This window comes from Thermobia domestica, chromosome 7, assembly GCF_964235325.1.
Source record: "Thermobia domestica chromosome 7, izTheDome1.hap1.1, whole genome shotgun sequence".
Taxonomy (NCBI): Eukaryota; Metazoa; Arthropoda; class Insecta; order Zygentoma; family Lepismatidae; genus Thermobia; species Thermobia domestica.
The window spans coordinates 11,273,006-11,299,149 of record NC_137460.1 but is presented as its reverse complement, the minus strand read 5'-3'; the positions used below and the strand labels follow the sequence as shown (position 1 = coordinate 11,299,149).

At 36.6% G+C, this 26,144-nt stretch overlaps 1 protein-coding gene across 2 annotated transcripts in view; it reads left to right on the top strand.

Annotated features, from left to right (window-relative positions):
* The window catches only part of ftz-f1 (ftz transcription factor 1), a 507,056-nt gene that overhangs the window by 442,538 nt on the left and 38,374 nt on the right, over positions 1-26,144 (top strand). For both annotated transcript variants that reach the window (XM_081764115.1, XM_081764114.1), the window contains 2 exons: positions 7,910-8,168; positions 23,504-23,604. In XM_081764115.1, the coding sequence (XP_081620241.1) occupies positions 7,910-8,168; positions 23,504-23,604 (360 nt within the window). The remainder of the gene's footprint in view (positions 1-7,909; positions 8,169-23,503; positions 23,605-26,144) is intronic.

The following is a 26,144-nucleotide window of genomic DNA, read 5'->3' as shown; positions in this document are numbered from 1 at the left end:
ACATAGCGAGAAGTGGCTTCCTTCAGTCGATTAAGTGTCCGAAAAGTACATTTCATCTTTAACCTTAAATCTATTCTAAAACCGGAAGTGATCAAAATCCAATACAACTTCCGGTTTCAATAGTGATTTACATAGAGCAGACAGGGTTAAGCTTGGAACTGTTTTATCGTTTTAAGAATAGATAGGCTACTATCTTTCTTAAGCCTCTGTCCAAACCGGAAGTGGCAGAAATCAGCCACTTCCGGTTTTAACGTTGGTCGCTATGAACTAAAAACGGTAATAGATAGCGAGAAGCGGTTTTCTGCAATCGGTTAAGCGTTCCAGGAAATAGTTTATCTCTAATTGCTCTACTAAAACCGGAAGTTATAGAAATGTACTATCACTTCCGGTTTCAGTTTTGAAAAAATATCACGCCAAAAAAAACAACTTCTTCACGTGCTGTACACATTTTTTAACATCCCATGGTTATGCCAGGTAGACTACCCAGGCAGCATGTTTGCTTGCCACAAGCTTGCCTGTCGCTTCTATTTGATTTTATTTCGCTTTCGCTTATACACAAAAGCTTATTTTTGTTGTAGCGCAGGCAACCCAAAAATCACTTGCGAGACGCTTTTCTTTAAATTGAAGTAACAAGCCAATGCGCGTTCGATTTTCAGTTGTTCTCAAAAACCACGTGACGCTGACCTCTTAACTTTCGGCGACAAGGTAGTGTTCGCGTTGTTAGCGTCTTATTAGCATTCACAGGTGGGTCTAGGTCAAAACCCCCACAGCCAAAACCCCCACACTCAAGAAATGTCAAAACGCCCACACGATCGGTCATAACTCCCACACAAATGGACAAATCCCCCAAACGCACGAACGGTCAAAACCCCCACACTCAAGAAATGTCAAAACGCCCACACGATCGGTCATAACCCCCACACAAATGGACAAATCTCCCAAACGCACGAACGGTCAAAACCCCCACAGCCAAAACCCCCACACTCAAGAAATGTCAAAACGCCCACAAAATCGGACAAAACTCCCACACAAATGGACAAAACGCCCACACATAGCAACGGTCACAATCCCCACATAAATGGACAAAACCCCCACACAAATGGACAAAACTCCCACATGCAGAAATTGTCACAACTGCCACACAAATGGACAAAAACCCCACACAATCGGACAAATCCCCCACACTCTGAAATTATCGTGATTGCACGTCTTTGTTGCGGCTCTTTACGACGCCCACTGCAAGGAGAATAGTTGTAACATCAGTTTAAGTGGAATAAAAAATGTTATTAAAAAGTACAAGGGCAAGACATACAACCAGGATCATTTCAGAGTGTGGGAGATTTGATAGATTGTGTGGGGGTTTTGTCCATTTGTGTGGCAGTTGTGACAATTTCTGCATGTGGGAGTTTTGTCCATTTGTGTGGGGGTTTTGTCCATTTATGTGCGGATTGTGACCTTTGCTATGTGTGGCTGTTTTTGTCCATTTGTGTGGGAGTTATGACCGTTGGAGGTTATGACCGATTAGCAGTGTGGGGGTTTTGGCTGTGGGGGTTATGACCGTTCGTGTATTTGGGAGATTTGTCCATTTGTGTGGGGGTTATGACCGATCGTGTGGGCGTTTTGACATTTCTTGAGTGTGGGGGTTTTGGCTGTGGGGGTTTTGACCGTTCGTGCGTTTGGGGGATTTGCCCATTTGTGTGGGAGTTATGACCGTGTGTGTGGGCGTTTTGACATTTCTTGAGTGTGGGGGTTTTGGCTGTGGGGGTTTTGACCGGTTCCCTCACAGGTAACCTAGTAGGTTTCCGTTTGCAGCCATTTATCAACGCGAAAATAAGTGTCGTTTTCCTAAATGGCTTGAAATTGAAAGCAGATAAATTAGGCTAGATAACGGTACCTCATGTAAAATAATATTATCTAGCGAGCTCTTTTTCCACCTTTCGATTATCTTTCATCTATTTGAACATATATAATTACTGTAAAAGTAACGGCATTCTTGTTTCTCCGTGATGGGACCTTTTAACCAAAATTTTGCTGTCCTGAGAATTTATGCGATCAGTGTATACTATAAGCTGAGCACTGGTGGTACGATGCATTGATTGCGGAATGCTTTTTGAAACTGCAGCTATGTAGTGTGTCATTGCTGTGATTATTTGTGCTTTAGCACATACACACTCTGCAACTCTCCGTCTGCCGCAAGTTTTTTTTCTTCCTTTCTTTCTGCATGACTGCGCCTGACGTCATCAGTATGGCTTCTTGCCAAAACGACTGTCATCGGAAGACTACAAGAAATTAAGAAAGAATGGAAAAATGAGGCGCACGAGGAGACAAGACACCAATATATGATAATCAGAAGCGGAGAGAAGTCCATCGCAAAATTAAAATGTTAGATAAAGTATTTTAAAATATAGGGTTGGCGAAAAGTTAGCGTCAGTAGAAAATCCCTTATAACTTTTACAGTAATTGATTGATTTACAGGGTTGATGAAGACCTCGGAAAAATATAATTTGTATGCAAAATTAAAATTCTATATGGGTATTAGAATTGCCCACGAATTTCTCCCACCAACGTTGGGAATAGCCACTATTGAGTTTAGTTAGACAGAAAGTTCTGTGATTTGTGAACACATGCCGAATGATGTCTTCCAACCGATTCAGCGAATCTTCTCGGGTCCAGTAAATAACAATTGTAACTCCCCCCTTCCTCTCACACACACACACACATGGAACGCTGATTAGTGTGACTAAATGATGATCTCAAGCGACTACAGAGGGTCTTTGTACCAATCTAAGGATGATCTTTATCTCTATTTTGTGAGCACTTATTTTAATTGTGTGATTTCGAATTCAGTCTTTCGCAAGGTCACTATAATTCACGACGTCGATTATGGAACATTTATAGAAATCTTTCAGTTTATCTTATCACATTTATGCCTGTTAGGCTAAGGGAGACAGACGATTAAGGCAAATTAATGACGATATAATAATTTGTGGAATGAGAATGTAGGAGTAACCCGAGAAAACCCATGGACACAATATTGTCCACTACAAACTAACTTGGCCGGATATCGAACCAGGAGACCCCTCGCGCAAGAGGCAAGCGCTTTACCTCTGAGCCACCGTGCTCCCTGGAACATCTTATGGTTTTAATTAAGCTTAGACTTTGTTTATGGATTTTACTTTCTATCGTAATTACTAATAGTTATTGCTAGGCTTCCGAGGTTAATTGAGGTCTCCTGAAGTCTGTTGTAAAAAAAAAAAAAATCCCCAAATACAATATAAATATGAAATTATTTAGTAGCTTGGTAATAAAAGTAAAGTAAAAGAACCAGTATTACATGAAAAGGAGAAAGGGATATAAAAGAAATATTCTCCGCAAGTTTATAAGGTTAGAATCTTGTGGTGTGAGAGACCCGATTCGATTCCGTCAGCGTCCTCTTGTGCTTTAGATCCCACGTTAAGCTGCAGGTTAATTTCTCATGCAGCCTTGGTGCTGAAAATTGACTTTAAACTCCAAATCAATCAACTATAAAACAAATTCGAACAAGTTTTCCTTACTTCCGGTATATCTGGGACTTAAGGTAACCCAATTATCAATGGACACCCTTACTTTTCAGTTCATACGTGCGTTGACCTCACAATCGATCGTGATATGTCTTGATACAAATATTGTGTTCTTTTGCTTATAAGTGATAAAACTGATAACTAACTATGTCCTAATCTATGCTTAAAGATTTTCGAGCAATAAAATTCACGTCATTTAGTAAATAATGTTAAAAAAATGATTGTGTGGGGTATAAAGACCTTAGATCACTAATATATCTATCCATTGTTTGTCTCACCACTTTTAAAATCCTTCTCATTGACCACCAGGATTTTAGGGATACTGATCTCTTCGGTGTCCCACAAAGTAGCAATCTCTCACCATTGTCATGTATATTGCGTACAAATTTGATTTATTCGCCAGCTCCCCTGATATCTAGTCCTTCCTCACCTCTTTCAATTCCTTTAGACTTAAATAAATAAATAAATAAATAAATAAATTGTTCATATAAATTTGATACTTTATTTCATTTCAAGAGTGTATAGAAGCGAAAGAAGTCAAACATTTTATTAGTGAGGTTTATCTCAAAATTGTAGTCTTCGGTTATTGTTATTTACTTATTTATTATATACAAAAGAAGTAAACGTTAAGTGAATGAGATGTTTTGAGAACAGTTGCAGGAAGTTCGTTAGTTTTCCGTTCGATTCCTGATGTAGCTGGTCTGTTGCAGAAAATTTCATTAAGATGAATGGCAACTTTTACGTTCTGCCCTGGTTTTAATAATGACATTTCTTATTGTGTTTGATTTTTGTCTTAATATCCATCCTCCTTTCTTTTGTTAGAGAGAGAAGGGGCATCGCGTGCATTACCGTGGCTTCAAAGCACGTGACCGAAGTCGTCATGACAACGGCTGCCAGTTCTAACCTTGTAGTCAAGGTTCTTCCTCAACACGGAGGAATGTGAAAGGCGTACATGTGCGTAACTTGGATGCGTGCCGACCCCGGAGATATTGTTGGCCCAAGGTCGACTGTCTATCCGATTCCCAAAGTGTTTTAGGCGTACTCTTGCTTGTGGTACATATTTTTTTTCTCCCTATTAATGTGTGTGGGCAACTGCAATAAAAAGAGTTACATTTTTTATTATTTTTTTGTTTCTGTGTTTTCCGTAAGATGGTGTGGAAGCGAACGAGATGAGGAAATCTTCGTATGTGTGTGTGTGTGTGTGTGTGTGTGTGTGTGTGTGTGTGTGTTTGTGTATGTTTCTGTATGTATGTATGTATATATGTGTGTTTGTGTTCCCTGTGTACAGGTGAACAGGGAAACAGAGAAAAACAAAAGAGTCACGTCAGCCATCAATTTCAGAAGTTAAGGGAAGTAACCGGTTGATGAACTTAACGATTACTACTTAGTGTCACGCATACAATGTTTCTGTGTTTTCATCACCTTCATCCCGATGAGCTTCAGATACTTCGTTGGTGTTTTCTTTGACATTGGAGAAGCTTTTGATCATTTTTGAGATGAGAGTCAAATGATAAACTTCACCATCAATCTCATGAAAACCTTTTGTACCAGCCGATGCTGAGCCCACTCTTAGCGAAATGGTTAGGGTGTGAGGCCGCGGTGTCTCAGTGGTAGAGCGTTCATCTCTGGTGCATGGGACCCTTGGTTCGATCCCAGCTCGTGCTATGTGATTTTTGTGGTGGACAAACACCGTATGCGTGTGTTTTCTCGGGGTTCTCACTTTCTTCATTCCACCATTTTCATTCATTTCTCATCATTACCGTCTTCTTTAGCCTAGCCAGCACAATCGTGGGACGTAAAACTTAAAAGTTTTTATTTCATTTCTCATCTGGTGCGGGAATCCTAGGTTCGATTTCCGATCTAAGTTTATGTGGAATGATCCCACGGTAAACTGTTGATCCATGTCTCATACAACCTTAGCGGTGAAAAGGGGCGCCGAATTCCTACAACCACCCATCCACCTGTCCAATCTTTCAAAACCTGGGATGAGATCATCCTCATTGGCAGAAGATAGGTTCTTCATGGTGTCACTTAAGATACCTAATTTCGTAACAAATGCAATCAATTTTATTGAATTTTTTCGTGCAATTAGGTTTTGCCGTATATTGGCACTTACGGGATGTTTTGCCGTAGACCTGGAAATAAAGAAATGGTTTGCTAAAGATCTGAAAAGTAAGGGAAAATGACCCTTTTTGTTTTTAAGTAATTTTTGGTGTATATGGAAACTGATGGGGCCTTTTGCGACAGATCTGCAAAATAAAGGAAAAGTTTGTCATAGATTTGAAATATAAAAAAATTACCACATTTAAAGTAAGTTTTACTATATGTGGAAATTAACAGGACATTTTCCTCCAGACCTGCAAAATAAAGAAAACATTTGCCAAATATTTGAAAAGAGAAAAATAGTTTGCCATTGATCTTGAACCATATTTAAAAAGGACCATGTTTAATAAGTAAGGTTTGGTATATTAGAACTAATAGCGTGTTCTGTTGTAGATCTGCATCTGCAAAATAAGGGGAAGGATTTGAGAATAAGAAGTAAAACTGGCTAGCTTTATTATGATAAGATACAGGGAACAACCTGTAATATATATATATATATATATATATATATATATATATATATATAGTTAGTACAAAATCTATCAAAATCATGGCCAAGCTTCGTCAGACAGCTGAATCAGCAATTCATAAACCTAAATTTAGAAGCATGTCTACCGGTGTCCCTCAGGGTTCGATGCTAGGACCCATATTATTTTTGTTATACGTAAATGTTTTGTCACATAATGTATCAATAGCAAATACAACTATATACGCAAGTTACACAAGACTAACAATAACAGGTGCAAGCTATGATATTATCTGCGATAAAATTGACGAGACAATCCGTAGTTTAGAAAACTGGTTTGCCCAAAACAAACTAAACATAAACAATTCTACAGCTCTAAATTTCCACCACATTCAAAATAAGCACTGCGTAAAAATCAATATATTGTTAAATAATCAAAAAAATAATGTTCTGAAACTCAACCAAATTTTTGGGACTCTGGCTAAATCACAATCTCTCCTGGGAGTACACACATTTTTAATGGCCCAAATGCTCAATAAAATGTGCCATGCATAAAAATCAATCAAACATGTCTTACAACTAGTTACGATTCGTAACTTATATTTCGGATCCTTTCAGTTTTTACTTACATATGGCATAATCTTCTGGGAAAATTCCCCCAAAAAGTAATATGTTGTTCGTGACTCAATAAAGGGTTTTAAAAATTATAACAGGGGCCAAAATAAACGATATATGTAGGCCAATATTCAAGGAACTTAAAATATTGCCTTTACCCTCACCTTTCGTATTTCCAATGTTGCTCTTCGTTAAAAACAACATTGACTAATTTAACACACCATCAACCCATAAATATGATACCAGGCGTAAAGATAAAATGCCGAGCAAACAGTATTGCACAAAGTTATAGGAAAGGAATCCAATGTTTATGGGTAGCATATTATATAATAAACTTTTCCAGTAAACAGAACAACGAGGAGAATTCAAGAGGTTAATGAAAACATATATGTTACAGCACTGTTTTTATTCCGTGAATAATTTTTTAGATGTGTGAATGAATTTCCCTACTGATATTAAAAACATCTATTTTTTGGTACTGCCTTTATATCGTAGCCTAGTATTTTAATTCAATCGGTATGCATTTGTCATAACTATGTGTCTTTTATATCTTTGTATACATTTGACGAGTTATTCATACGCACTTACTCGTGCAATATGTATGATTATAAAGACAAAATGAATTAATGAATGAATGAATCAATCAATCCGCTGAGTAAAAGATAGGTGACTGATCTAAAGCAAGAGCGGATCGGGAAGGGGGGAAGCGATCGGGACGATCGTCAGCCCCCCAGAAGAGGAAACTTTCTTATTTTATATATAAATAAAACCCATCCCAGAGTTTGGAGCTCTTAAAAGTAGCACTAAGTAGCAATATTACAACCCGCCCCCCAGAAGTTCGTCCTGGATCCGCCCCCTGATCTGAAGAAGAACTGGGTAGCGTAGTGATTATTGCACCGACACGTAAGTGTTCGATTTCCGTTTATGAGCTCTACATCTCATATAGCTGCGTGATCCGTGGAGTATTCGAAACTTGAATTTATACGGTCATATTATTCTAATATAATTATAGCTAATTTATGTGCAAAAGTTTCATGTGACAGTTTTCTCAGTGATTTCTTACACTTCTTATTTCTTGGTTCTCAGGTAGTTATTTCTAACTTTGTAAGCATTTTTTACTATGGAAACATTTATTTTAACATGTTATTTTCTTCTGTTTTTTCAGGTGGATGACCAAATGAAGCTTCTGCAGCATTCGTGGTCGGATATGTTGGTGTTGGACCATATGCACCAACGAATGCATAATAATCTTCCGGACGAGACTACATTACCCAACGGACAGAAGTTCGATCTCTTGTGCCTGGGGCTGTTGGGCGTCCCCACGCTTGCCGACCAATTTAATGACCTCGCTGCCAAGCTCCATGAGCTCAAATTCGACATCAGCGACTATATCTGTATCAAGTTCCTCCTCCTACTCAACCCTGGTAAGTGAATTGGATTAGACTGGCTTAGATTATCGTTTGTGACTATATGTGTGACTTCGTACCTTTTGAACCACCTGATCGATTTCGATCAAATTTTCAACATGGATGAAGGTCGGGCCTGGGATGATTTTAATCATTTGACGTTACAACGTAGGGGAGGGGGATATAAAAATAAGTAAAACTTAATAACTCTTGAACCACGAGATCGGTCTCGATCAAATTTGCCACATAGATGAGGTTCGTGCTTGAGATGGTTCACTGACGATGCAGCATAGGAGAGGGGGAGGAGGGAGATATATAAAAATAAATAAAACTTAAAATAACTTTTGAACCACGAGACCGATCTTTATTAAATTTACCACATAGATAAGGTTCGTGCCTGGGATTTTTTTTTTTTTTTTTTATCATTCCACTTTGACGGTGCAGCTTATGGGAGGAGAGGGGGAAATATTTAGAAATGATTGAAAATGACCGATATTACTATCGAATCCATAATTTTCGGGGTCGCTGAGATGAACGGTGACACTTTCGATGCTGTTTAAATCCAAATGGGGGAAGGATGTAATATATATGTATAGACCCTATATATGAAAAAATTTGGTTGTATATAATTGGAAGTGGAAAAGTTTTCCCTAACGGGAAAAGTAATGGGAAAGTTTTCCGTAGACTTGCAAAAATAAAATGGTTCGCTGTGAATCTGAACATTAAGAAGAAGTTTACGATAGACCGGAAAAGTAATTTGAAAATTGGTTGTGGACTTTCAAAATTAAAATGTTTGCTATAGATCTAAAGGTAAAACTGAAGTTCCCCGTGTCATTGTAGATCTGAAAGGTGAGAAAGTACTTTGCTGTAGGTTTCAGGAGTAACGCGAAAGTTGATTATAGACCTTCAGAACGAGTGGAAAGGTATGCCATAAATGAAAGAAGAGTCCCGAATTTGTAGGATTATCATAGAATTGAAAAGTTACTAATTTAAAATAAGGTTGACCAAATATGGAACCTAATGGAACGTTTTTTCCGTAGACCTACAGAGTAAAGAAAAGGTTTGCCATAGATCTGAAAAGTAAGGAAAAACTACCATACTTAAAAAGTAAAGTTTGTATATATATCTTCCTTCTCGAGACAAAAGGGCGTATGTCATTTTCTTAATTTTCCCAGAAGACAAGCTTAAACCTTTTCTCATTTTCTTTTAAAAATTAGTTTGATTTCCTTAGATTCAGGTATATAACTTACCAAATCAAATCAAATTTTAACAGAAAATGATAGAATAAATGATGAGAAAATCTTTAAACTTGTCTCCCGGAAAATTTGAAAAAGTGATATACGCCCCTTTGTCTTGAGAGGCACGATATGGAATCTAATGGAACATTTTGCTATAGACCTGCAAAATAAGGAAAATGTTTACCATAAATCTAAGTTTGTTTTACATAGAAACGAATGGGGCAGTTAGCTATAGGCTGCAAAATTAGAAAAACGTTGGACATAGACGTTTAAGAGAAAAATCAAGTACAGTTGAAACGCAAGAAATTAATGTGACAAACGACCAAGAAGGCACCGCTGGAGTACTGAAACACAATAATCGGATTTGCTTTCACACAAACTATTTCTTAACCTCTTTTAGTTACGAATGCGACTGTGTGGAACCCTGTTAACAAATAGAAAACAGACAATTCATTAATTATTTTATATGAGAATAAAGCTTGAACAGCCAAACTGGTCAATATAATTGAAAGTTAAAAAATTAATAAATAAATAAAAATAAAAATACCATATTTCATGACTCCAACGATAAGAAATTCCGAGATATGACCGTCTTATTAAGGCCTCACAGTGCACAACACCAGAGAAGAATTAAATATTCATTTTTAGACATTATTAAACTGATAAACTCCGACCTAATTTTACAGCTAAGGGGGAAAGACCTTCCGCAATTCGAATATTATTAGCCAAATATGTCATTTATTGAAGACATGCAAATTGGTTGTTTTAAGTTACGTAATGATAGCAACGATTAACGCGAAAGATAAGATTGAAAATAATCCAATCGCCAATTAGGAAGCCGGCATAATATCTCGTGTATTATGTTGACAGTTGCTTCAAGAACTACACTTAACTTATTTCGTGATAACCCAAGGCTGTACAGCCTGGAATCGATGTCCTTCCTGTCTTAAGAGCTACATCTGACAGCCAAACTGGTCACTTAAACAGAAGTTGCATGAAGGTCTGTCCACGTCAAACAAATGTCGGTGTCACGGAATTTCTTTGTCAAACAAAACAAGAAATTTTAACAGTGAACTATTCATCTGTTGTATACGAACCACATTCAAGTTAATTCATGTTGAAACTTGTGCGCACGTGGCTGACTAATGGGGCCAAGATGGTGATTTTTTTTCTTTAATTCCAAATTAAAAGTCTTAGAAACCAAAGCAAGTTTTTGATTTCACATGAGTAGTAACGATTAATTTTGTGACTACATTTCATAACATCTTTTCTTCTTCGGACATCGGAAGAAATAGTAAATCCCAGTTGTTCTGCAATGTAATAACATTTCAAGGCCCTTTTACCAATAATAACGACTTCCTTTTACTTTATTCCTAGTAACTGAGTTCCAAATTTCCAGGAAAATACTTGGTGAAGAAATAGAATAACAAACAGGTGAATGAAGAAAGCTACTTGTTAAAAAAATATACTCGTGGAGCATTAAACAGATGAATGACGAAAGCTACTTGGCGCAAAAATAGACCATCAAACAGGTAAATGAAGAAAGCTACTTGCCACAAAAATAGACCATCAAACAGGTGAATGACGAAAGCTACTTCGCGCAAAAATAGATCATCAAACAGGTGAATGAAGAAAGATACTTTGCGCAAAAATACACCATCAAACGGGTGGATGAAGAAAGCTAATTGGCGCAAAATACACAATCAAATAGGTGGATGAAGAAAGATACTTGTTAAATGCTCGTAGACTATCTAACAGATGAACGATGAAAGCTACTTGGCGCAAAAATAGACCATCAAACAGATGAATGGTGAAAGCTACTTGGTGCAAAGATACATCATCAAACAGATGAATGAAGAAAGCTACGTGGCGCAAAAATAGATCATCAAATAGGTGAATGAAGAAAGCTAGTTGGCGCAAAAATACACCATCAAACATGTGAATGTAGAAAAGCTACTGGCGCAAAAGTACACCATCAAACAGGCGAATGAAGAAAGCTACTTGGCACAAAAATAAACCATCAAACAGGTGGATGAAGAAAGGTACTTGTTAAAAGAAATAGTCGTAGACCATCTAACATATGAATGACGAAAAGCTACTTAGCGCAAAAATATACTATCTGACAGATGAATGACGAAAGCTACTTAGCGCAAAAATAGACCATCAAACAGGTGAATGAAGAAAGCTAGTTGGTGCAAAAATACACCATCAAACATGTGAATAAAGAAAGCTACTTAGCGCAAAAGTACACCATCAAACAGGCGAATGAAGAAAGCTACTTGGCGCAAAAAATAAACCATCAAACAGGTGGATGAAGAAAGATACTTGTTAAAAGAAATAGTCGTAGATCATCTAACATATGAATGACGAAAAGCTACTTAGCGCAAAAATATACTATCTAACAGATGAATGACGAAAGCTACTTAGCGCAAAAATAGACCATCAAATAGGTGAATGAAGAAAGCTAGTTGGTGCAAAAATACACCATCAAACATGTGAATAAAGAAAGCTACTTAGCGCAAAAGTACACCATCAAACAGGCGAATGAAGAAAGCTACTTGGCGCAAAAATAAACCATCAAACAGGTGAATGAAGAAAGATACTTGTTAAAAGAAATAGTCGTAGACCATCTAACATATGAATGACGAAAAGCTACTTAGCGCAAAAATATACTATCTAACAGATGAATGACGAAAGCTACTTAGCGCAAAAATAGACCATCAAACAGGTGAATGAAGAAAGCTAGTTGTTGGTGCAAAAATACACCATCAAACATGTGAATAAAGAAAGCTACTTAGCGCAAAAGTACACCATCAAACAGGCGAATGAAGAAAGCTACTTGGCGCAAAAATAAACCATCAAACAGGTGGATGAAGAAAGATACTTCTTTAAAGAAATAGTCGTAGACCATCTAACATATGAATGACGAAAAGCTACTTAGCGCAAAAATATACTATCTAACAGATGAATGACGAAAGCTACTTAGCGCGAAAATAGACCATCAAACAGGTGAATGAAGAAAGCTAGTTGGTGCAAAAATATACCATCAAACATGTGAATAAAGAAAGCTACTTAGCGCAAAAATAGACCATCAAACAGGTGAATGAAGAAAGCTACTTAGCGCAAAAATAGATCATCAAACAGATGAATGAAGAAAGGTAGTTTGTGCGAAAATAGACCATCATACAGGTGAATGAAGAAAGCTAGTTGGTGCGAAAATAGACCAATCAAACAGGTAAATGAAAGTTACTTAGTGCAAACTTCACTACGAAACAGGTACATGAAGAAAGCTTCACACTGCTGACTTTATAGTGGCTGTATGCCTCCAAATATCACACGAGTAATGAGACTGAAACACCTAAAATGGTGGTGCGGACGCCGTTTGCATGGGAATTTTGCATTTGGTGCATAGGACCCTATTGAATAATTATAAAACAAAATAAAATTAAAAAAAAAAAAAACATTTATACGTCTTCTTTTTTGTTCCCGAATTTTCGGTAACTGTTGCCTGTTTCCATTGAATAAAGACGAGAGACTATATTCCACCTGGTTTCATTCTTATTGTTGTCTTCGTATTGTTTCCCATAATTCCTGGTTCCTTATCGTGTTTTTTAAAAAGTTTTTTTTGGTACACCTTCAGATTATTCTTCAAGTTTTTCCTATAATACTTAACACACTGAAAAACAAACTAAAAATATATAGTAAACTTGAGCTATAAATCGACCACTGTTTTTTCACTCCATTGGTGCTTTTGTTGTCAAAATCTAAAAATCAGGGATTTGGGGAAACAATATGAAGACAGTAATATAAATGAAGCCAGATGGAATTTAGTTTGTCGTCGAAATTTTTCGTCCCTAGTCAAAAGTAGCAGACATAGTATGGAAAATTCGAGTAGAAACAAAAAGAATATGAACTAAGGTTTTTATTTAATTTTGCGTTATTATTATTATTATTATTATTATTATTATTATTATTATTATTATACATTATGTACAATACATGAACAAAAGTGAGTATATTAACTTTGTATAAGTTCTAATGGGAAAGACTTAAGGAAGAGCCAGTGGAACAAGATCAAAATAAATTAAAGATTGTATTATTAGACATGAGTAGCAGTGATCCTGATTAGATTGTCTTGACGTGAATAGAACTCAATTGCAAACCGCGGCGATGAACCCTCTGTTTGTTTAGCTACAACAGTTAAATTTAATAATGAAAGAGGTGGAAAGTAAAGTGAATGATTATTGCTAATAATGTAAGATAAGTTCTTGCTTCTCATAATGATAAATGAAGAAATAACCTTCATTTCCTTTCGTAGGTGGTAACTTAAAGACATGCAACGAAGAAAAAAAATTCACGACTGAAACGAGAATCGAACCCGGGTGTCCAGCTTAGCTTACCGTTACTGATGCAATAACATTACCCTAGTTAGTCCGCTTTCTGAACAGTAATACGTTCTATCACTCCTAAAGCTGATACTAAGCCACTCAGACCCCATAGACTGTACCATAACTTCTGTTGGGATTGAACAACCTAATGTCTATGTATATTACATAGCATCCCTGACTGCAGGTTCGATCAGCTCGCGCCAAGTGTATTTTGTGGTGGACAAACACCGTGTGCATGGCTTTCCTCGGGGTTCTCCCATTTCCTCCCACTTTCTTCATTCCACCATTTCATTCATTATTTCATCATCATCATCTTCTTTAGCCTAACCGGCATAATCGTGGGACGTAAAACTTAAAAGTATCCCTGACCGTTGATTTATATACAAGGCCTGTCTAAAAAGTATCCGACCTTAATTTTTTCCACGCAAAGTAGTGATTCTCAGGCGGCGCCACCGTGCACGGTGGAAGGAGGAACCTTAATGCGCATGCTTGAATTTTTTCACCGCGTTCGCATGTGCCAGTCGTGAGCTGGTGGTCGCGAAGTGAGGTGCTGTTGGTAGTGTTCGTCGGATTTAGTGTTTCTCGCAAGATGACTGAACGAATTGAGCAAAGATACTGCATCAAATTCTGTCAAAGGCTGGGTGATTCTCAAAGCCAAACAATTCGTAAGATTCAGCAGGTGTTTGGAGAAGATGCGATGGGTGTAACACAAATTAAACAATGGTTCAACCGATTCAAAGATGGCCGCACATCAGTCGAGAGTGAGCAGCGTAGCGGCAGGCCCCAAACTGCTCGGAATGCAGCTGTTGTTGAGCGGGTGCGAAATTTGGTGATGGCAGATCGCCGTTTGACAGTGCGGGAGATTGCAGAAGATGTTGGAGTGAGTAAAGATTCTGCACATGCAATTTTGCGTGACGATTTGAACATGAAACGAGTGGCTGCTAAATTTGTACCCAAGTTGTTGTCTCAGGAACAAAAAGACACCCGTTTTGACGTTGCACAGGACCTTCTGGACACCACCAACACTGATCCTGGGTATCTGAATTCCGTGATAACTGGAGATGAGTCATGGGTATACGGGTAGGACCCAGAAACAAAACAACAATCGTCTCAATGGAAGCATCCCGATTCTTCAAGGCCGAAGAAAGCGCGGCAGGTGCGAAGCAAAATCAAGCTGTTGCTGACTGTTTTCTTCGATGCCCGTGGAATTGTGCATCACGAGTACGCACCGGAAGGACAAACAGTGACAAAGGAGTACTATCAAGATGTTCTCAGGCAACTCCGTGACGCAGTCCGGCGCAAAAGACCAGACATGTGGACAGCGAAGAACTGGCACGTCCATCATGACAACGCCCCAGGACATTCATCCCAATTGATCCACACGTTCTTAGCCAAACATGGAATTACAACCGTTCGCCAACCTCCCTACTCTCCAGACCTGGCTCCTTGTGACTTCTGGTTGTTTCCAAAATTGAAGACGCCTCTGAAGGGATCCCGTTTTGAGAGTAGAGAAGACATAATGCGGAACACGACGACGGAGCTGAACAACATTCCAAAAGAAGACTTCCAGCGGTGTTTCCAGCAGTGGAAGGATCGGTGGGCTAAGTGTGTGGAAGCACAAGGGGCCTACTTTGAAGGGGATTAGGGTCCCAAATCTGTCAGGTATTCGCAACTATTTTTCTGGCCAAAGGTCGGATACTTTTTAGACAGCCCTCGTATAGCTATATATGGTAAATGGAAGAGATAACCGATTTTATATCTTATCAATTATTTTATGGTATTCAACTTTCAGAGATGTTTTGTAATGTAGACAGTGTGTAGTCTTAGCATGACTTAAGTTGTACAATTCAGGTAGTCCGATTGATTGAACACACCAACTTAAAGATTGATAGAATTTATGGATGTTTAGGGAACGAGGTAAGTAGTGTAGTGGTTAACGTATCGACACAAATTGCAGGCCCGGGTTCGAATCACGGCCCAGTCATGAATTTTCACTCTATCTTCACAATCAAGAGGTCTTAGGTTCAAGTCTGATGGCCAACTATCGTGACTGCATTTTCCTCAGTTCCACCATGTGAACGAACATGATGCAATATACAATATGACTTGGTTGACTTTTCTAAACATCCTCTCCATGTTGTGTATATGACAAAAAGAGGAAATTACTTTCGTATTGCCAAATCTTTTTGATTCTTTCCGGAATGTTGTTAAGAAATAATAATAATGATTAAAAATTTCAAGAATATGTAGTATGTATGACATTCATATTCGTAAATTATCAAATCTGAATATAAGTTACTTCAGGATAATTTTGTTAGTTTGTACCGATCGAAAATTATTGATTTTAGTGTCGAATCCATAGTTTTTGGGGGCCCTGAGATGAACAATGGCACTTCCAATTCCGTTTAAATGCAAATTCAGCCCCGCAACTTGGAGGGAGTGGGAGATATATAAAAATGATCGAAAATGACCGATATCAGAGATCACTTCAGTAATAGTACAAAGTAACTGATTAACACAATTTATTATTAATTTTTATTTTAACCCAGCGAAGCGGATAATTGACGCTAATTTTATATAATTTTAGTCTGCAAACTGTATTCTGAAATAAATATTTCGCTTTTCGCCTCTTCTAATTTTATACTCACAGCTAGCATAATGTCCCCTCCCCCTGTTTTCACCTTCGCCTATTTTTAACTATTTTATTATGCTTATCGTTGTCACTTGCAATAGTATCCTCCATACTTTTCAGTTCGTCGTAGTCGGTCAATTTGGTTGTACACATATTGAATATGCATAAAAAGTCGCATATGAATTTGGAAAAGTCTTATATTATTGTACAGTCAGAAACAATATTAAGTGTAGGTTGGAGGTATAGGAAATGATAGCTCCAATCTATACTTAATACTGTTTCTGACTGTACATAACTAACTCTTAGGTAATTCTATGGCTTATGGAACACGGAGGTTCAGTGCCGCGTTTAGAAAAGCTCTCCATTGACTTCTGTCCTTAGCCAACTGGATCCAGTTTCTACTTTGTATTCCTATTTCTGCGAGATCCATCTTAATATTGTCTTCTCATCTGCACCGAGATCTTCCTGATGGTCGTTGTCCGATTGGATTTTCAATTAAAATGTTGAAATTGTTCCTACTTTCTTTCATTCTGGTTACATGACTTGCCCACCTGAACCTCCTAGATTTGATGACTCTAATAATGTTGGGTAAACCGTATAAATTATGTAATTCCTCGTTATGAAGTTTCCGCCATTTCCCATCCCCATTCCTCTTGGGTCCGAATATTCGCCTCAAGATCTGACTGCACATATACAATATAAGATAGTGTCAAACTTCTGTTCAAACTCATCTGAAAAGATTAGGCACAAATATCTCAGGTAAAATTTAGTTAACTTACTTATTGTTGCTAAATGTATTGATTTGATAAGTTTCTTGTTTATTACTGTTGTCAGATAATCATAGGTGGGTGGAGGGTGGGGCGTCAGTCACATTCTGAATTATTGCACCTTTCAGACCTCTGTATCGTGTTGGGCTTCGTTTTACCGTCCTCATCTCCACCACATACACAACAATCTAGTTCATACACTTCTACATCATCAGTTCCCAGGAGATTACGAGTAGTCCACTGTACGTCACCGATTTCAGAACTGAGAACTTCTGATTGATTTGGTGATGTTTTGTTACTTTTCTTTGTTTCTTGATTCTCTTAATTTATAGGCGATAACAATAGACAAAGTGATTCAGCTGTTTTATTTAGTTGCGAAATGATGAAGCAGGTGCGGAAAGTTTTCCGTTGGCGTGTTGCAGACGTGATTTTCAAGGCCATTCATGACATAGACTATGCCATAGAAAGAATGGGTGGCTTGGCTAGCTGGTTACTGTAACTTGTCTCGAACAATTGACTTGCTCAGCTTTTGACTTCCCGCAAACCTGAAAATCGAGGGTAGGGAGAGAGAGAGAGAAAAAAATAACTTTTTTTTTTTTTTTAAATTAAATTTTTATTAGAAGATGTAGTTTCCTGTTTCTAAGGTAAATAGGATGCTCGAATCTTTTGTTGCATATGGAGTATGGTGAGTAAAGTGCAGCTACAGTGTGCATTATGTTTTTGTTGCAGTTTTCATTGCAGTTTTTTTATGCTTAGAATTAGTTAGCCAGGCTTCATCAAATGTTTTGTCCACTAGTTCAATGTACGATAACAGTCGTGGACATTACGATATTGAGAACTTTGTGTAACGTTCAAAATATGGGTATCAAGAAGAATAGAGAAACGAAAAAAACAATGAAGAAAAAATCAAACAGTACTGAAAATGGTTGGAAAGAGAAAAACAAACTGGTTAATATTTTATTTGAAAAGAAATTGCCTTATTAAAAATATGGTAAAAGGTAAAACAGGGAGGTAGAAAACTCAACCCCCCTCCCCCCGAAATAAATGTGTTATTTTTTCGCATTCCATGTACAACAATAATTCTTTTTAACATTTCTAAGAATTTCATTGACTTTCCATTTTCTTATGCTCTTTGTTCAGAAATAATACCGTATTTGTCAAATTTCATTCCATGTAAGAACCGCGTTCTTTTTTTTTCTTTCTTTCGTCCATTCTACTCTTCTGTTTCTTTTTCTTAGTTGTTACTTTCTTTCGTTTCTCCTATCATGCTCTCGACCGTTGTTAGTTATGATTCAAGTCGATCGTCGTCAGCAACACCAAAACTAAGAGAAGCTGATAAAGTGAAACTGGTGTCCCACCCCAACTTCTACGGATATAAACATAACGGGACATATCCTTCCCGAAACAAAATACTAAATACTGCACTGGCAGTTATAAATAAAAGATTCAGATTCAATAAATACGTATTTGTTACAACATGAGTAATGATATTTTAGTGCACATAATTGGTAAACACAACCTAGCAACGGTTCATTTAAACTGATTAACAGCCGACAAGCATGATGGACGTAGGAATAAAGTGTATTATATTCCCCTTAGAGTTTAAAGGAAACCCGTAATATCAATTACTACATACTTCCATAACCTAAATTTATTCGTCAAGCTTTTCCCCTCCAACGTTCCTTCTTGGAACAGCTCGTAAAAGAGAGCAAGTAGATTTCTGAAAACTCGCTATCACAAAACAAACGGGTACTTAATCAGATAGGTATGATAGATTTTGAGTATGCGTCCTTCGTTCTGAGTAACAAATTGCATTGTTAAAAAAAAAAAAAAAAAAAGAAAAAAAGAAACCTGCTCACTTTGACGATATTGTTGGAAGAAATTGTATATTCCTTTCTCTTTAGTATTCTCTGTATAACAGCGTTTGTGAAACTGCAGTCCGCTTACCTTCGCCCTAGAGGTACACCTTTTGTTGTCCTTTTAAATTGAATATTACTCCAAAAAAAAGACAATTGATAATCAAATAAATAAAATAAAATAAAATTGAGGTGAATTGGGTTATTATTAAGTATTCTACCTGTAGGCAGATCCTGGGATTAATACTTTATTATTTATTTATTCATTTATTTTTATTTAAAAAGAACTCTCCTTACGTTTGCATTGGATATGTTTTTTTTCTTCTTCACATTTTTCGAGCTTCAGCTTCCTTTTGTAACTCCCAATATTTTTATCTTTTTTTTTTTTTTTCAATCATGGATTAGTTGTGTTTTTCTTCTCTGTACTCCTTACTTTACTTGGATCTTTCTCTCTGTGAGTCATGGAGAAGGAAATTTCTTCGCAGGAGGTGTCCAATCCAATTTTCCTTGTTACGAAAAATGCTGGGTAAAAGTGTCCTCTTCTCTCCTATCCGTTTTAAAATATATGTTTATTTATTACTCTCTCTATCCATTAAGGAGGTATAGATGATATAAGTAATAGATTTTACAAAGTTAATAAGGGAAAGATTATAAAAAATCTATTAGCTTATATATATGTATTATTTGGATCATCCGAATGGGACTTATAATATTAGTACATCGGTTTGTACGTCCCTTACTCCTCACGATAACTCTTCAGTAGAAACGATTTTTTAAAAACCTTTTGGCAGTAGATAGCTAGGGCGATTATCTCGGACGAATTCATTAATGGAATCAATCCGTTAACATTTTAACGGGTAGCGTTGACTTACATCCGTCCGTTAGTGCACACAATAACTCGAACGAAAGCAGATTTGTTTTCTTTCGATAGCTAGAGGGATTATGTCAATCGAGTACGTTAATGGAATAAATCCGTTAACATTTTAACGGGTAACGTTGACTTACACCCGCCCGTTAGTGCACACGATTATCTCGAACGAAAGCGAATGTTGATGCCTTTCAATAGTATAGCTAGGGCGATTATGTCGGATGAATTCATTAATGGAGTCAATCCGTTAACATCTTAACGGGTAACGGTGACTTACATCTGTCCGTTACTCCACACGATAACTCCTGCACGAAGAGAAATGTTTTAATGCTTTTTTTAGCAAATGTAATAGAAATTGTATGTCTTGCTGGTATATGTTTAAAATGGTATATATATTCTGGTATATGCTTAAAACATTAAATAAATGATAACTTTGCTTTTGAAGGGGATAGGAGTAGGGCGACCTTTAGAACATCGTGACTAATAAAAGTGGCTCTCACTTGAAAAGAAGTTTGAGAAACTCTGTGGTTTAATAAAGAATGAAGTGGTTTCAATCCAATCTGTTCCATTTTAACCACTGATAGGAACATGATAATATATATTTTTAAAATAAATATTTATGCATAATTCGATGATGTTATGAAAAAAAAAAAAATAACGTCAAAGTTGTAATGTGCATTGAGGTGCTATGTGGAACACTTTCCCTCAGGTGTTTGTAAGTGTGATTCCGGTTGGCCTTGGGCACAGGAAAAATCAACTTGTTGAGCAATCTCTCCAATTTATTCGTTCTTGTTCATTCAGTTGTGTGTATAAAGGTAGTCCAAATAGCACAAAAGGAATGTTAATATTAAAATATTTTAGTTAGTACAGCATTTTGTTGTTTATAGAGACATTTGTAGATTTTTTTTTTGTATTTTTTTTCACCCCGGCAATAGACAAATAAGTAACTTGACTTTCAACCGTGTAGTACTTAAGAATTGCCATAAAACAAAAGTCTTTGACACATTGTGTTGTTTCCTCGTTGAACTAGGATGGCTAGCATGTGTGCCTTTAGTGCACAAGTCTCTAGGTTCGATTTTTGGTGGAAAAGCACAGAGTTCATATTACAGATTCATATCCCACTTTAAACTTTAGATCTCCCATAGAAGCACAAACTGCAAGCAGCAATAGAATAGAATAGAATATTTTATTGTCATTGAGCTTTACATGCAATAGGCAACCCGTCCAATTAATATTTCAGAGATCATTATGGGCCACATGAAAGAGAGCAACTTTTTGCTTTTTTTTTTTTCTTTCTTTAACAAATAGTACTGGATAGGTTAAATCCATTACATGATTAAATGTCTGGCACTGTAACGTAAATATGGATAGATTCATTGGATTTCTCTAAAAGTAACCTTAAGCGTTAATTTGACAAAACCATTTATCTATTGTCTCTCAGAAGTAAATAGTCCACTCTTCTTTTTTTTAAAGTTCTTTTAGATTTGAATAGTGACAATCACATATTTGTAACCATAGATACGAAAAAGTTATGTCCGAAAATCATAAATCATCTCCCCTAGGAAATTTCATCAGCGTCACTTCTATCCAGATGAAGTATAAGCTGCTTGATTTTCAAAATTCTCGCACAAGAGATTGTGGTAATTTAAATAATATTTTGAAAAACAGTGGCAAAAGGGTGGAAAAGGGAATGAAAAGACCCAAGAAAGATGATGAAAGTTTCTTTTAGCTTCATACCAAGGTGTAAGCAAGCCTAATAATCCTAACTGTAGCTAATGCTCCTGAATATGCCTCCATATTGTGATAGTACTTGTTTATCTACCAGAGCAGTCAAAAGTTGCCGGAATATTGTTGTTGTCTTGGCATTTGTGATGCAGCCACAATGAATATTGTACAGTACAGTTCGCAGATTGCCTAATTATGAATTTGACATGTTTGAACAGATGATAACAGGCAATGTACGTGAGCAGTCGGTGCAATGTCACAATTCAAGCAACGCGCAAACATGAAGTTTATGTTCAAATTGGGGAAATCTACTTCAAAGACTTTGATAGCCTTAAAACAGTTTACGGGTACGGTGATAATGCTTTAAGGTTGGTGCAAAGGGACAAGTGTTGCCAATAGACGTTACTACAATCTTCGTATCTCTCTTATGTGTTTTTTTACCTTTCAGGAAAATTGACAATTTCTCTTACAAATTTTAACGTACATACTTCAAATATTTGAAGAAGGAATTTCATAACTTATCGAAGGCAATAATCCGTGCCGATTTCTTATTTAGAATTTTCTTCATTGTTGAAACAGTTAAATTGTTAAAGGTTTGGATATCCCTTTCAACAAACAAGCCATTTCAACAATGAAGAAAATTCTAAATAAAAATCGGCACGGATTGTTGCCTTCGATAGGTTACGAAGTTCCTTCTCTAAAAAATTTGAAATCTCTACGTTGAAATTTGTAAGAGAAATCGTGAATTTTCGTGAAAGGTAAAAAAATACATGAGAGAGAGAGAGATACGAAGACTGTAGTGACATCTATCGGCAAAACTTGTCCCTTTAAACTAACTCAAAGGTACCCGTTTCGCCACTGTAGAAGACGATCAAAACCAACGTGATGACTTAACTTCAGAAGATACCAAAAGTGGACTTCTGTCTGATATGTTTCCAGCAATGGCAGGAGCAATGGAGTAAGTATGTGTAATCCGAAGATGCCTACCTTCAGGGCGATTAAGTAAATGCTTGCTTATATTGAGGCCAGTGTTCGAAGTGGGGAGGAAAAAAGCCGAGGTGGTATGTTTTATCACAATTTTGACTTGACATACCGGCTGTCTAAATGTTGAAATACAATTGAGGATATGTTGCCTAAAGGATTGCATTTTTATTTACATAAATACTGAAAACTATTGGAGAACTTCTCTTTAGTTATGGGAAAGGGGGTATGGAGAGGCTTTAATCCCCCGCCAACAACTTTCTAAAAAAAAAATCCCCTTACGTTGTATTATAGAGAACTATACACAAAAATGCTGAATTGCCGAGTTTTTATATTAACAATTTCCTGTGAGAAAGCTCCTGGGCCCCTCACTTGACTGAGGGGAATTCCAAAACCCCGGAAGATCCGTCCCCAAAAGCAGACAGCTCCTAAATCTGCCCATGCTCAAAACACGACATTTATATGCAAGAGGACACACGCACATATAAGAAAATGGCACATTAAAATTAAAACTAGACGAACTTCTTTGAAGGCACCTCATTTTAAAAACAAAAGATAGGAAAAAGATAAAAATATCGGCCTTGCCAACGTAGAAATTATTTCTATATAAGAAGTACAATTTTTTTTTACGTGCAAAGCTATTTGTCAATTCTGTGTATAAAAATTGATTTATTAAAGCATCCACTCTCCAGTGGCGGTATGTCTTGACCACTGAAAAACCAGAGGCCGAATGGCATACCACCACATACCGTCTCACTTCAACCACTGCTTGTGGCAATAAAAACAAAATGCGGGAACTTTTTGACTGCCCTAGTAGTTCATTCTTAATTGAAAAATTAGAGCAGTTGATAATGATATTAAGATTGCTAATGAAAACTTGTTCACTTTTATTTTCCAGAGGTTCGAGGGTTAATGAATAAGAAACACGTCCAGGATGGTCATGACCAAGTACAACAGGCACTACTCGACTATACGGTGAATTGTTATCCACAAATTCAGGTAGTAGACGCATCAGTTGCTTTTTTGGATGCGATTGTAGTGATAGCCAATAAGCAGAATTTTTTTGCATGAAAGGCTGTGGTATCTTTCATTCCTTGTTTCTTATATATATTTATTTTTACTTACTATTAGCTTATTTTTATAATTTAGTTATGACATGACATCACAATGATTGAAAAGTTTTACACGTGTTTACTATATTCCAAATGTTATGATTCATTGAAGTAGTTAATTTAATTTTTTTGAAAAATTCATTTCATTGTTGTTATTTAATTTTATTGTCTTGTATTCTTTGCGCAATTAGTTTTTTTTTTTTTCAAGATATCCTTCCTAGCTTCTTTACGAAAATCTGTGTCCATTATTGACTTCTTTTCCACATGCATGAATTATTTGTATTTTTCACTTCTCTGCGTGTATTTTAGAGTAAATATTATCAGGCAGTAGGAATAAATATCAGGGATCCTTTGTAGGTAGGTTCAAAAGAGGAATTTTGTACAGTCGAAGACCAAAAAAACTGTTCGCTCAAGCAATTTAAAATTTAAAAAAAAAAAAATCTCGAGATAAATATTAAAAACTTTTTAAGGTAAGTTTAAAGGACAGCTAATTACCAACAGATAGCGGCACGTATTCCCTATCTTAACAATGTAAAGAAGGAGAATATTCAAATTGATCCAATCAAATTAAAGAGAATAATATCCAAGCTTTCTTCAAAGGTAAACTGAATCAATAAATAGAGAATAATCCGTGCACTTTGTGATATTTCGTTTGTTTCGTTGTTGAGGGAGCGTGCTTCCGTACAATTAAATTAAGTGCTCTGAACAATGAATACATCAGAAATAATAAAAAAAGTGCACGGATTATTCTGTAATTAATGATTTAATTTGTCTTTGGAGGAAGTCTGAATATTCATCTCTCTTAATTTGATTGAATTATTTTAAATCTTGTCGCTCCCTACAAAATACATTGTAAAGATTGGGGGTACGTGGTGCCATCTGTTGCCGATAGTCGAGCCTTTACACTTAAACCTTAAGTGGTTTCGAACGTTGCGTAATTGTTATTAAATTCGTTGTGTTTGTGAACTCATTATTAACCGAAAGAGACATTTCTCAATAGTGTGTCTTGCAGTTTCGGCTCTTAAAGGTGATTACGTCGTTAAAAATTAAAATTTTGTCGTTACAAATCGTGGGAAGAAAAGTTACCTAAAGTATTAACTCTTATAAGAATTAGATCATTAGAGTAGTCTTTCTGCCCGTAGGTCTTAGCAATAAAATTTCAATTTTTAACGGTTGTTACTTCCGTCAAAAGCCGCCGTATTCTACTCGCAAGCAAGTTCTATTTCGCTTACTCTGTCGCCAGAACTACTAAGCCAGTAGTACAGGTTATTATTAAGTATTCTGCCTTTTGGCAGGTCCGGGGAATATATATATATATATATATATTTTTTTTTTCTTAATTTTCAGTTTGGGCCTGGAAATGTTTCTTCCATGATTCTCGATCTTCAGCTTCCTCTTTTAATCCCCAATATTTTGATCTGTTTTTTTTTAAATTATCGATCACTTGTATTCTTCTTCTTTCTATCCCTTGCTTTCCTTCCATCTTTCCTTCTATGCCGGTATGAAGAAGAAAATTTCTTCTCAAGATGTCTTTGGTCCAATTGGTCTTTCTTCGAAGGATGATGGCTAGAAACGTCCTCTTCTCTCCTGTCCAGTTTAAAACATCTTCGTTTGTTACTTTTTCTGTCCATTTTATCTTCTCCATCTTCCTCCAACACCACATTTTGAAGTTCTCTCGATATTTATTCTGTAACTCACGCTCTACTGCGAGGGACAACAGTGAATAATGTCTTGCAGATGTTGACTGTTTTGTTTTTTACAGTATTTTAACAAATTGTGAAAATAGGTCATTATCTATTGGGATGGGAAGGAATGAATGCACCTTTCTAGAATTGTGTGGTCACACAGAGATGTGGTGTATCCATTTCAGAGATTGGTCTCGGGTTCGATACCCAGTGGAAGCATATATACTTCGTATGTCTCATGTTAAACTCAATATAAATACTGTATAAAAAATAGATAAAACTGCTTCTCCCTGTTTCTCAACAATTATTAGCCAGATTTATCTGTTTCTCAACAATAAATAGTTAGATTTATCTGTTCCTCAACCATGAATAGTCACATTTATCTGTTTCTCAACCATGAATAGTCAGATTTATCTGTTTCTCAACCATGAATAGTCAGATTTATCTGTTTCTCAACCATGAATAGTCAGATTTATCTGTTTCTCAACCATGAATAGTCAGATTTATCTGTTTCTCAACCATGAATAGTCAGATTTATCTGTCTCTCAACCATGAATAGTCAGCTGTATCTGTTTCTCAACCATGAATAGTCAGCTGTATCTGTTTCTCAACAATGAATAGTCAGATTTATCTGTTTCTCAACCATGAATAGTCAGATTTATCTGTCTCTCAACCATGAATAGTCAGCTGTATCTGTTTCTCAACCATGAATAGTCAGCTGTATCTGTTTCTCAACCATGAA